This window comes from Hippoglossus hippoglossus, chromosome 2, assembly GCF_009819705.1.
Source record: "Hippoglossus hippoglossus isolate fHipHip1 chromosome 2, fHipHip1.pri, whole genome shotgun sequence".
Taxonomy (NCBI): domain Eukaryota; kingdom Metazoa; phylum Chordata; class Actinopteri; order Pleuronectiformes; family Pleuronectidae; genus Hippoglossus; species Hippoglossus hippoglossus.
In genome coordinates, this window is record NC_047152.1 from 5726160 (window position 1) to 5739903 (window position 13744).

At 44.6% G+C, this 13744-nt stretch overlaps 1 protein-coding gene across 1 annotated transcript; it reads left to right on the forward strand.

The window, feature by feature from the left end:
* The first annotated feature begins 6251 nt into the window (after window positions 1-6251).
* Window positions 6252-13584, forward strand: abcb6a (ATP-binding cassette, sub-family B (MDR/TAP), member 6a). The gene is made up of 20 exons (XM_034612178.1): window positions 6252-6496; window positions 6978-7501; window positions 8229-8366; window positions 8449-8638; window positions 8778-8870; window positions 8988-9180; window positions 9268-9389; window positions 9512-9621; window positions 9703-9768; window positions 10002-10127; window positions 10256-10332; window positions 10472-10535; window positions 10621-10706; window positions 10803-10860; window positions 10967-11071; window positions 11414-11588; window positions 11724-11836; window positions 12045-12139; window positions 12241-12309; window positions 12397-13584. The coding sequence occupies exons 2-20, from the start codon at window positions 6986-6988 to the stop codon at window positions 12554-12556; spliced, it is 2556 nt and encodes an 851-aa protein (XP_034468069.1). The 5' UTR covers window positions 6252-6496; window positions 6978-6985; the 3' UTR covers window positions 12557-13584.
* The last annotated feature ends 160 nt before the right edge of the window (window positions 13585-13744 follow it).

Below are 13744 nucleotides of genomic sequence, written 5' to 3' on the forward strand. Positions count from 1 at the left end.
CGGTGGCAAAAAAAGCGGCGGGCTTTCAAGAACAGCGGCAGAGACGCGACAATAAACAGCTGGGCTCATCACGATTCACACCCCGACCGCTGCTGTCATTAAAAAAGGAGAAGAAAGAGCGGAGAATAAGAAAAGGAGAAAATCATCCGAGGCTGTCGTGTGACGCTCGCCGTCCCCAGTTTAGTTTGTGGAGTAATTGAAATGGCCTCCTCGTAACTTTCTCTTCAAATACGGGCTCTTTCATTATGTATCCCAGTGAGGCGATAATCAAATTCAATTGCACTTCGAGACCCATCTGTTTTTCCAAATACCTGACGGCTCTACCCTTCGAAAAAAAAAAGATAAAGTCTCATCTGAATCAAATTAGCTCGGCGAGTAGCGTGTGTTTACGAAGCGGCTTTGTAAAAAACGCCCGCCACATTCCCCCTTTGATGAAGTTGGTGTGGGATGTTGGCAGAAATGCAATAAAAAAGGTAAAAAGAAAAAAGCGTGGCTCTTTTTCTCTTCTCTCTTAAAAGGCTTTAAATGGCTGTAATACGTGTAAGGAAAATGTAAGTAGACGTTTATATAAGATGGATTTGAATGAAAGATTTACCTTATGAGACCTTTTTGCATCTTTTATGTCATTTCTACACAATGCTGATTTCCTTCATGGCATCAAAAATTGCTCCTCAGTGACTGTGTTTCTCTTTTTTTATCACTGTTTTCCTTTTGACTGTCTCCATGGTTTGATCATAAGCGGTGTAAGCTGTGAGGAGAAGGGATGTGGCAGAGGAAGATTATGTGCCAGTGTGTGTGTGTGTGTGTGTGTGTGTGTGTGTGTGTGTGTGTGTGTGTGTGTGAGAGAGTGTGTGAGACGCCTCAAGAGGGGAGCTCTCTGTGTTTGGTTAATGTGGGATGGAGCTCAGTGCTCTGTATATATCCTAAGTCCTCTGAGTGGGCTGCTGTCGATGGTATGGGTTATGTTTTGTGCTTCGTAGGAGGAAAAAATACTGTGTGTGTGTGTGTGTGTGTGTGTGTGTGCGTGTGTGTGCGACTGGAATGTGGTGACATCCTTCTCTCTGTGATCGCTCTCTAGCACGACGCTCTGAGTAACTGCACCCGGGAGAAAGCGGATTTGGCCTCATTCAGCTGTGCTGAGCTCCAGTTAAACATCATTCAAACCGCCAACTTAGCAATCCCTCTCTCTTTCTCTCTATCACACACACACACACACACACACACACACACACACACACACACACACACACACACACACACACACACACACACACACACACAGAGGTGCTTGTCAAATGAAGTCATGCAGGTAGATCCATGGGAAATGTGCAAAAGGTGTTTTTGAGCTTTATCTCTCCGCATTCCTCTTATTCTTCTGCGCACCTGAATTATGACATGACAGAGGTGGATCTCCCAGTTGCTCAGGCTCCCACTAGTCTTAACGCACCATCAGAAAGGTTCAAGCTGTCATACAGGGAGACAAAGAGAGAAAACGCATCGTATACAGACGGAACAATAGCTCTGGATGTAGCCGAGCAGAGCAGGGAGGGAAGGCCCCGACTTAATTATCTTATCAGCCCCCCTCAAGCTACAGTTTGGGCCCTTGGAGACACGACGGCATCAGGCCACTGGGGCACGAGCAGAGTCAAGTAAACACGTCGTAGTAAGAGTAAGCAGGCGACACCAAAGGCCTTCCTCCCTGGACCGAGGCCACGCACAGAGACGCCGCGCCGCAGTTTCCATATATACACAGAGGGAAGAGCAGCAAACAAATCCGCTGCAAATAACAAATCAATATCCTGTTTTAACTTTTGCAAGTGTTTGGAGTTCGTCATCATGGGATTATTTGTAACAGTAATAACCCTCAGAGGACGGGACCAGGGGAGCGAGCAGCACCTGATCACACCTGGAGAGGGAAAACAAGGAGGAGGAGGAGGAGGAGGAGTGGGTGGATGCAGCCGTTGGGGGTGTAAAATTACAACATGGAGGCTAGAATGTGCATCTGTGTGCTGGTTCCACGTTAGCTGTGACATGCACCTGCACAGGTTTAGCTCCCATGTGTCCGCCCTGCTTTTATCGGGGGTTCGACTCCCGCCTCCTTCGCCTCCTGTTGTTAAGGCAACAGCATTAGCATGGGTGTAGCCCCAGAGAACGTGGCGTGCCTGTCACACTCAGTTCAGCAGGTCAAACTCTACTGTATCTCTCTCTCTGCAGCTTGCCAAGAACAAGAAGCTCTTCGGTATACTTGTTTCCAAAATGTGGATTTCCTCCCAGATTTATACAGAAATGAAAAGAAAAGAAATGAAAAGAAATACACAAAAGTTGTCATAAATTATGCACATATAAATCCACTCCTGCTCTGCTTCTCACCTGTATTTTCCAGCCGTTTGTGGACAAAATAGGATTTCTTTGAACTGGATATTGAGTCGGGGAGAACCTGAGCCCACAGTCCCGTCCCCTGCCGAGATATGACCGGTGACACTCTCAAGAATGTTTCCACTCTTCTGTATGAAATGATATATCCTGTGTGTGCAGGCGCTTTTGCAGTATAAACACTGGGAGAGGTAGCACTCGACATTGCAACGTGTCTGCGAGCATCAGCTCCTCATCAGCGAGAAGATGCTTCCAGAATTCCCACGACCCCCAAACCAAACAAATAACCCGCCCCCGCTTGACATCAGTGAGAGTCCTTGTCTCCAGATGCGCTGCCTCCCTCCTCCTCCTCCTCCTCCTCCTCCATAACCACACTACAGCCTGGAGGAAGAACAACACCGCCTGCATACATACAATCTGCACATGCACATATTGTACAACACACACACACACGCACATGATGGATGGCCTTCCCCCTCTTGGTAATGCAGAAAAAGTGTTATCCCTCGTCCTCCAGCCCAGAGGAAAGAGATGTGTCAGTCTGCTCCCTCCCTGCCAGCGTCCATGGTGAAGCTGGACTGTCTCTATCGTGTGTGTGTGTGTGTGTGTGTGTGTGTGTGTGTGTGTGTGTGTGTGTGTGTGTGTGTGTGTGTGTGTGTGTGTGTGTGTGTGTGTGTGTGTGTGTCTCCCTGAAAAGAGAACCTCGTAATAAGTTTCATGATCAAGCTGGAGTTTATTCATTCAGCTTTAAAACCTGCTTGATGGCTTTTTGTCACCATGCTGTTTGGGTTAGAAACTGCATCGAGCTCCAGTTTCAGCTTTGAAATTAAGTGTTAAATCTTGTTTTTATCTTAGTTTAGTCGCTTTATTTCCTCTTTTTGTTCTTGTTAATTCATTTTGGGGATGATCTGGAGCCTCGTAAACCACTGAGCTGCTTAGAGAACATGTTTTTTGAGCACTGCTACATTTTATTCTAGTCACAAAAAAAGCTGTTTGCCGTTCTCTTGTTTTGACATTTTGGAGAAATCTTATGACAGATGGGTGGAAAATGAAATCCAGGCCTTCCTCAGTATATTTTTGGAATTGGAAACGTCGATTCTCCCCCACGTCACTCACGTTCTTGCTCCCAGGCCCCAGTCTCCACCTTCGCCTCTCTATCTGCGTGTGGCGGCCTGAGGTGAGGCCGCAGTTGAGCAGCAGTGGAGGGAGCCCCTCGGTGTTTGACAGCAGATCTTATCGTCCTCACAGCAGGAAAAGGTGTCAGAATCACTGTCGGCCGGCTGCCAGGGTCGGACAGTTCAAACTCAGAGGTACAACGAGAAGCTCGGGAGTCGGTCGTGTGGAAAATCTTTCCAAGTGGAAAAGGTCTCTGGAGCTGGAGGTCATGGAGCCTGTGTGCCGTGGAGCTAGTCGACCGTTTAAAGGGCTTTGGGTTACATTCATACAGTATCCAAAATAAGAGCATCTCATTCAACAGGTGTAAAACTTCCTCTTCCGCTGCAGGCAGCCATCAACATGTGGATCAGCGGAAAAGGCCAGATGTTTAAAACACAAACTTGGTGCACATTTCTTTCCCAGGAAATTCTGTATGGGTTTTTTTGGGGCTCTGGCAGATAAGCTTGTCTCTTCAAAAACAGACATGAAGCTGCGTGACGTCAAAATCATTCAACACATGTCTGAACGTAGCGCAGCGTCGTGAAGCCATTTGGTTTCTATTCTGGACATGAGCAGAAAAGGCAGATTGGTAAACTCTAGCTGGATCATACAAAAAACCCCGCCTGCTTACCATCCGTCGGCGTGAGGCGGCCCCCGACCGAACAAAGAGCCATAAAGGAGGCACGAGAGAAAAGGTGGATTGAACACATGAAAAGAAACACCTAGAGGACTCCAAGGGCTCCAGCTGTGAGTCTGTATGCCGAGGTAGAGACGCCCAGCAAAAAAGAGGGCGAGAGATGAGGGGTTGTGATGGGCAGGTCATCACATCCTCTGGGGGGGGGGGGGACAAAGGAGCCAGGTGACAAGCAGCTGATGGACAGAAGGTCCATTTCCACTCACACAAAAGAAGCAGGGAGATGAAGCAGATTAGCAGCTCTTTATGCCCATTGTGAAGGCTGCAAATGATAAGATGTACCCCAGTGTGTGTGTGTGTGTGTGTGTGTGTGTGTGTGTGTGTGTGTGTGTGTGTGTGTGTGTGTGTGTGTGTGTGTGTGTGTGTGTGTGTGTGTGTGTGTACCTGCATGTGAAAGAAGAAAAAAGGGGAAGTATATCCTGATGAAGTGTGCGTATGGAAACAGAGAATAGACAGAGCCCAGGAGCGAAGGAGCGAAGGAGCATGTGGCGTCTTCAGTCGAAACCAAAACCGTGACCCTAACCCGTATCCCTAACTTTAACCATGACCAATTCATGCCTAACTCTAACCTTAACCTACCCACCTTCACCAAGACCTCAGAGATGACATCTTCCCGCATTAGGATCTGGGCATTTGTCCCCACAAGGTCGACTAGTCCTGTCAAGGTCAGTGTTTATGCTGGAAAGTGTCCTAAAGAGGTGACACCCTGGCCCCTCACAACTAAATACCTAACCCTAGCCTAAACTTAATTATAACCCTAAAAGCAGGAATTAACCCTTTAACAACATGTCCTCACTCATCAAAAATACATAAGCACAAGCACACAGTCTCTCCAAGGAGTCTTTTCTTCATCCACACTGGACGGACAGATGCGACAGCTGCTTCTGAGTCACTTCCCTCCTTTCGACTAAACCCTGCATTTACAGTTTGATGGGAAAAGTTCTCAACTCAAATCCCTCCATCACTGAAGGATGCTCTCATGTTCCTTTTGTCTTGAAAATGACTCTTTCAGTGGAAGACACACACACACACACTCGGGTTCTGTTCCTGTCATTAATCACTCGTTCACCGGCCTTAATATAGCAGTTTAATGACACCCTGCTGGCCATTAATAACATGCCGCACATTGTTATTATGTTCCATTTCCAGGAGCGTTTATTTCCTTCACCACCTGTGTGGGGGGGTTACTATTGTTCTTATGTGAGTCTCTTTAGATACCTTTGTATCTAGTGCCATCTAGTGGTCATCTTGTGGCATTGCAGGTTTGTTTGGTTCCATTATCAAACATTTCATAAAATTGTATGTAATATATATAATGTGTATTTTAACTCAAATATATAACTCTGATGGTGTTTGGATCGTGGTCATTTATACAGTAGGTTAAGTTCAAGTTTTAGTTTCAAGGTCGGTGGTAGAATGAAAAGAGTGAGACCAGAAGAACAGGTCAGTTCAGTATTATGAGAACTGTCATAGAATGTGTAACTTAAGAAAAATAAAGTAAATGGAGCTCGATATAAATAAAACATATTTATTTGTATTGTTTTTGAAGCACTTATAATTTACTTGAGTTTATCCACCATGTTGTTTTACCCTGAACTATAGGAAGCATTTTCTTGATTTAACTATAGGTTATGTAAATACTGCTGATGTGTAATGCATAAATAAAGATATTCAAACGACTTATGAAACATGTGTGTACATAAATATAATTGATACTTGTACCACAGTAAGAGAATCTATTTTATTATAATAATAATAATAATAAAAATACACAACAAATTTTCCCACTGTGGAACTAATAAGGGATTATTTTATCTTATCTTATCTTATAATACTACTACTACTACTACTACTACTACTACTACGAATAATAATAATAATAAGGGACTGCTTCTTTTACAGACTTAATTATATGTATATTATATTTATTTCCATGTGTCAGTACCACCTGTCTTCCTCTAGGGGTCGCTGCGGCCCAGGCCATGCAGTCAAACGCTGTTGTGTAAAGTGTCGATTATCGAGTCATCGATCAGCCCCTCGCTACAAGGACACAGCAGCTTCAGAAACACACACACACGGTGATGTCGCACTTTACGTGTTAGCCCAGCAGCCGGCCGCCTTACTCACTGTCTCCTGTGTTAAAGCTGATATAGAGCCGGCTAAGCTAACGAGAAGCTAATTGTTTTTAGCAGGGCTCGCTAGCTTCTCTGGAGTAACCCCTGTTGCAGACAAGTGGAGCGCGTGCACGGCTGAGGAGCGGACAGCACCGGTCTGGTAAATACATCTCGTGATATCACTAACAAACAGCGTGTTGTTTAACCTCTGACGTTTCTTTTATATGCAATGCTAACTGGTAGCACAGTGGTTTAGTCCACACACATGTGGGAGGTGATGGTTCGTAACCAGCTAAATGCTCAGTCCGTCACAGAGCTTAGAAATAACTGTCCTGCTGACTTGAAATGAGAAACCAGTGGAGCCCAGATTTGATGTGTCTCAGATCCTAACTGAAGGAGATTTGATTCATCAAGACCTCCAGAAAGTTTGATCTTTGGTTATCGAGGTGTTGCTGAGATGTCTGCATCTTTACAATGTTGTTGAGCAGCAGTAACATGTCAGTGATCAGGATCAGACACATGCTGGATACTGATGCGCTCCCTGTGTGGAATCATAAGTTCCCACTTACTTAACTTTAGTTTTAAAAGTTTGTGTCCTGCACCTTTGTGTCTCTATTGAAATCATGTGTCTCTCCCCCCAGCTCCAGCCATGGTGTTTATCCAGAGCTACTGTGAAGCCAACTCCTCCATCTCCCACACCTGGGTGGAGCAAGGCATCTCCCCATGCTTCTACTTCACACTCGTCCCCTCCATCCTGCTCACCCTCTCCTTCTTCTTCGGCACCATCCACTTCGTATTCTACCAGAAATATGGCACAGCCATGGAACCCAAGTTCATCCCGCGCACCTGCCTCTATGGCTTCCAGCTGGCCATGTCCGTCCTCCTCCTGCTTCAGTTTCTGGGTGGGGTGGTGTGGCAGGCGGCCGCCGGAGGGGAGCTCCCAGGCTATGTGGTGCTCTATGGCTGCTTCTCGGCGCTGGCCTGGGCCTGGGCCATAAGCCTGCTCAGGGTGGAGAGGCGCAGGGTCCTGGTGATGGACCGGACGAGGGGCCACAGCGCCTTCCTGCTGCTGTTCTGGGCTTTGGCCTTCTCAGCTGAGAACCTGGCGTTCGTGTCCTGGTACAGTCCTCACTGGTGGTGGGGGCTGGAGAACAGTGACCAGCAGGTGAGAGAAGAGGGAACATGTGTTTTAAGATATTGTACCAGGATGCAGCTTTTGTTTGACACTTTATCTTCATTCTTATCTATGCAGGGGTTAAGTTTGATTACTTAACACTCTCTAATGTTGAACTATGAATGTGCTCTTAGTGTATGAACAGTAATAATCCAAAGGGCCAAAGGTTATTTGTTGATCAAAGATAGGTGTGTTTTATGATGTTTAACTTTTCAAGCACCACCTTTAACAAAGTGTCCACCCTGCCTGCAAGGAATGTGAAAAATGCAAAACACCAGTAGAGAAGACCTGTTGCATTATGATTAGTCATGATGAGCACCACACTGGAGCCTTTTTTTCGCTGAGTCATTGCACAGTCTCGCTTTCAGATCCCCAAGGCACTGTTAACCAATGAAATCCCGAGACAAAATCTTGCCCCTCCCACACTGCGTCAGTTGCAGGAAGACCCAAATTTGTGTTTATATAACGAGGCATGACTTGTGTGTTCTTCACTTAACTGTGGCCTCAACTTTGTTTAAGACTGTTTGTCATGTTTTTACACTCAATGTGATATCTCATATATTTAAACCCCCCCCCCTAAAAAACATAATTTACAACAGTAAAGTATATAATAACAAAGCAATGTGAATAAGCCCTATGTAATGAGGGGCACATCCACTGCAGTCATCAGTTGTCTTTGATATATTGATCTTTTTTTATGTGTCTCTGAACCTCTCAGGTGCAGTTTGCCCTGTGGCTGATTCGCTACACGTGCACCGGGCTGCTCTTCCTCATTGGTCTCAAAGCGCCCGGGTTGCCACGGAAACCATACATGCTCCTGATAAACGAAGATGAGCGGGACGTGGAGAACAGCCAGGTAGTGATGCATCGCAACATGAAAACCTGGGACACTTTTCAGACGGTCTGTTTTAGGTGTTTAATCTATTTCTCTATGTCAGAGTCTCTTGGGCAGAACCGAGGAGAACCAGTCCACCTGGCAGGGCTTCAGACAGAAGGTCCGTCTGCTCGTCCCCTACATGTGGCCCAAAGGCAACATCGTCCTCCAGCTGCTGGTCGTCTTCTGTTTGGTGCTGCTGGCATTCGAGAGGGCCATTAATGTCTTTGTACCCATTTACTACAAGAATATCGGTGAATATCTTTTCTTCAGGGCTGTTAAATGGTCTAGTTTAGCCTGAGCCGAGTGGTTCTTATTTATTATCATCTTGTGTATCTCCCTTATCTGCTTTGTTTTTTCTCATTCACCTTTATGTCTTCGTCCTTCCCCTAGTGAATGACCTAACCGGTGGCAGAAGCTGGCCCACTGTGGCCACTACAGTGTGCATTTATGTCCTGCTCAAGTTCCTGCAGGGTGGAGGGGCAGGTACGACTTACTCATTTACAGAATGCCACTGATTCTCGGATCCTCAAATCCTGTGTCACGTGACCACAGCGGCGAGAGCGGTCAGTCTACGTCACCCTTCTCCTTGCCTCCCCCCAGGTGCCTCTGGGTTTGTCAGCAACATGCGCTCGTTCCTGTGGATCCGCGTGCAGCAGTTCACCAACCGCGTGGTTCAGGTGCATCTGTTCGCCCACTTGCACTCGCTCTCCCTGCGCTGGCATCTGGGCCGCAAAACCGGGGACGTGCTGAGGAGCATGGACCGCGGCACCTCCTCCATCAACAGCCTGCTCAGGTGAGATGGTACAGATTGGGATGGAAATGTTACGACGATCTTTAAATTAGAAGATGGAAGTTGACTCAACTGTCTCTTTTTCCACAGCTACTTAGTTTTCAGCATCTTCCCGACCATCGCCGACATCGTCATCTCCATCGTCTACTTCATCACATATTTCAATGCCTGGTTTGGCCTTATCGTCTTCGTCTGCATGGCCTTGTACCTCAGTAAGTAGTCGAGCTGCAGGTGTCCAGAGTTCCACTGAACCTAGTTAATAGTCAAATAAATCCGATCAAGTTGAACGTAGCCACAAATAAAATGCTCAAACCCTCATGTGTGTGTCCACCAGCTTTGACCATCATCATCACCGAGTGGAGGACAAAGTTCAGACGGGACATGAATCTGCAGGACAACAACGCCAAGTCCAAGGCTGTGGACTCCTTGTTGAACTTTGAGACGGTAAATCACAACGTTTCGCTGTTCAAATGGGTTGTGGTTCATTGAGAAAAAGTTACATTTCAATTCTGTCTGTTTTTACAGGTGAAGTACTACAATGCAGAGAGCTACGAGGTCAGCCGTTTTGAGGATTTCATCTTAAAATATCAGGTCAGTCACAGATATATTTATTTATGATACTTAATAGTAAAAGTAATCAACAAAAAAAAAGCCCTAATCTCTCTCTAATGGTTTAATTTAGCCAAATACTGAACAAAGAAAATCCAGGATCCAGGAATAATGATATCATAAAGAAAATCAGTCGTAGTGTGTAGTCGTTATTAAAATCTTGATCCAGCCCATTCAGTGATGCAGTGAATGGTTCTTGTCCCCTCTGGTTGTAGGCGTCTGAGTGGAAGACCCAGGCGTCCCTGGCCTTCCTCAACCAGACGCAGAACCTCATCATCGGCTCCGGTCTCCTGGCCGGCTCCCTGCTCTGTGCCTACTTCGTGACTGAAGGAAAGTTTCAGGTACCGAAAAACCCTGTCATGCTTTGTATGATACTGATGTTTTGTGATTTCGTTGTTAGTTCAAAATATTGTCTCTTGAAACAGGTTAAAATGTATTATATGTTTTTTACCTCTTCTTATCCTTTAAGGTTGGAGACTTTGTTCTCTTTGGTACCTACATCATCCAGCTGTACACCCCCCTCAACTGGTTTGGAACCTACTACCGGTAAGAAGAGGCCGTAACATTGTGTTCTGGAATAACATAGAAAGTTTCAAATGTCTTTCAGTAGCTTTGGTTCTCTTTGGTCTTCTTTTTTCTGTTCTCAAAGGAAACTTAATGGAATCTTTCTTTTTTCTTACTGCAGAGTGATCCAGAATTCTTTCATCGACATGGAAAACATGATTAAACTATTTGAGGAAGAGGAAGAGGTACATTAGTGACATGTCTGCATTTCACCGGGCTGTAACACGACCCACATTTTGTTAATCTCTCTGTTTTGGCTCCTCCGTGCAGGTGAAAGACGAAGTAAACGCCGGGAATCTTCACTACGAACAGGGAAGAGTGGAGTTCGAGAACGTTCACTTCAGCTACATAAACGGGTTGGTTCACATTTGAGTTTATTATAAAACTAAAGTAAAGATAGAAATAAAGAGTTGCACAAGACTAAGTACTTTTCATTTTTAACGGTTTTACAGCAAGGAGATTCTGAACGACGTGTCCTTCACTGTGCTGCCGGGACAAACTGTCGCTCTGGTAATCCTGAAGGAGACATTTTCATTACTCTTCCCTCTGTTACCGCATTTATACTTTTTCTGTTAAACACTCATCATCATTGTTTTCTGTGAATCTCTTAATCCAGGTCGGATCATCAGGCTCTGGGAAGAGCACCATCATCCGACTGCTCTTCCGTTTCTATGACGTTAATGGAGGCTGCATTCGCATTGATGGCCAGGATATATCAAAAGTAAGTGTTTGGCACGTTTGCTTGTAATTTGTGACATTACACTGTAAACACACACCAGTGGCGAAGATGACTTAATACAGTGCCACCAACTCGACAAGTTCTCATGCATCACAGAGCTCTGTACATCACCTCATGTGCAAATGAAGCAATGAAACGGCTATAAGCGTAAATTAGCCCCTGGTTATGTGTCTCTGGAGATTACTAAAAGCAATCAAAGAAACTGGAGCCTGATGCAACTGTGTCTGTGTGTGTGTGTGTGTGTGTGTGTGTGTGTATGTATGTGTGTATGTGTGTGTACACAGGCACACGAGTAATTACTTTGTGTTCCTTTTCTCTCCTCAGGTGAAGCAGACGTCTCTGCGGGCTCATATCGGCGTCGTTCCCCAGGACACTGTGTTATTTAACTCCAACATCCGGGATAATATTCGCTACGGGCGCATCTCTGCTAGCGACCAGGAGGTGGAGGAGGCTGCTCTCGCTGCGGATATCCACGATAAAATCGTGACCTTCCCTGAAGGTTACCTATTATCTAAACCTCCCATACTGTTTTTTTTCATCTTGTACATTGAGTATATGAACATGATATGGATTTTTGATTTATTTCAGAGTAACCGTAAGATTTACTCCTTCTACTGTTTTTTCTCTCTGGCAGGTTATGATACCCAGGTGGGGGAGCGAGGTCTGAAGCTGAGTGGAGGAGAGAAGCAGAGGGTGGCCATCGCCAGAACCATCCTCAAAGCGCCGCAGATCATCCTGCTGGACGAGGTGAGACGGCAAAAAGGAGCGAAGACATCTGAAGCATTTTTATTGATCTGTATTGGGAAACATTGCCAAATTGTTTCCCTATTTGCATATCATTATTCATGAGTCAGTTGCTGCTCAGCTTGTACTTGAATGAAAGGGCTTTCTTGATTCATATTACTCTGCACTGAATGGCTGCTCCAGTTTTAACAAACTCTGTGTTCCTCTGCAGGCCACATCGGCACTAGACACAAAAACAGAACGCAACATCCAAGCGTCACTGGCTAAAGTCTGTGCCAATCGTACAACAGTTGTTGTCGCTCACAGGTAAAAAAGATCCATTTTGCTTATGAATTTTTGTGTTTTCATTTCTGTGTGTAGAAAAAAGCTCAATCAGTTTTATCTGATGTTTTTTTTATATATAACAGGTTGTCGACCATCATCGGCGCAGACCAGATCCTTGTTATAAGTGACGGTCGGATTGCAGAGAGAGGAGGGTAATTATCACTTATTGACCTATTCTTCTGAATGACTTATCCTCTTGTCCACTGAACTGCAAGTGACTCGGCTTCTCTCCATCACAGACACGATGAATTGCTGCTGAAGGGCGGCTTGTACGCAGACATGTGGATGAACCAGCAGCAGGCGCAGGACTACGATTCCTCGTCCGACACCGAAGCCAAAGATCGGAAATCTGAGAAACTGCAGCCACCGTCCACTTCTTCAGGCCCCGACGACCACTGAATGTATTTTATAAGAGAGAACGCTACATTTAAACTCTCGTAGGTGGTTTCAATGTGAGAGAAAACTCCACTATAGATGAAAATGCTATTTATTTGTAGAATTTTTCAAGCTGCATGTGCACTGGCAGATCAGGGAGAAAAGGGAAGGTGCCTTAACAAAGAGCTGAAATGAATCGGAGGACTCAGATTTGTTTCCCCCCCAATGGTATTAGTTTTGTTCGTGCTCAAGATTTTTTTATGTTGGAAGAGGAGCAGAAATGTCAAGTTATTACCACGAAAAATAATAAACATGTAGATACTCATTTTTAGAATGTTTCAAGCCATAATCACTTTGCTGCGGGGTAATGAGTGAAATGTGTTTTCCGGTGCCTTCATTGTTGGCTCCCTGTGTTTTCACATGTTTAGAGCCTGAGGATGTTCTCTTTAGAAGCTCTCATACCAACTTTTTTAATGTCATGTTGTTGTTTTGATGTGTTTTTATATTGAAAAGGCTTGCTTGAAATGTGTATGTAAAAATAGAAATGGCAAAATTGCACAAGAAACAAGGGAGTGAAAACACTAAGTGATTAGAATGATTTCTGTAGAAAACGCTGTCAGGGATCGTTTTCCGCTTTGTTTTTTTATGTTGGTGTTCGGTTGTCAGTTTATGAGCTTTACTGTTATTTAAAGTGATATTTTTAATCTGTACGCCTCTGTATACTTTGGATCACTACGATAAAGTGCGATGTGGATGATCTAGATATGTCATTGACATCAGAAGTAAAACATTAAAAATCTTCAGCTTCATTTACATATGAAGTTGTACAGTCCATGTCTGCCTGTCGTTGGCAGTTAAAGACAATTCTCCTTTTCTCCTGGCAGGTGTTTGACTTTGTGTGAGGATGTAACGGAATGGAATCGGTCATTTCTACATATGTATAACAATCATATACATTATTTCTGCATTAACTGTGATGTCTACCTCACAAAGGTTTTTTTTTTTAAGTCATTTTTTTTCTTTTCCTTGGGGGCAATTAAAAGTTTGAATCCGACATACTCCTGTCCATTTTTTATAAAACCTTTTGCCACATGCTGAGAATGTTAAAAATGTTTCCATGTATACACTGAATTTACTTTTTTATTAACTTCACTACATCAATTCTCTCTTTGGATTTAACTTTTTATACTCTTTAAATATCTTTCTATTCAT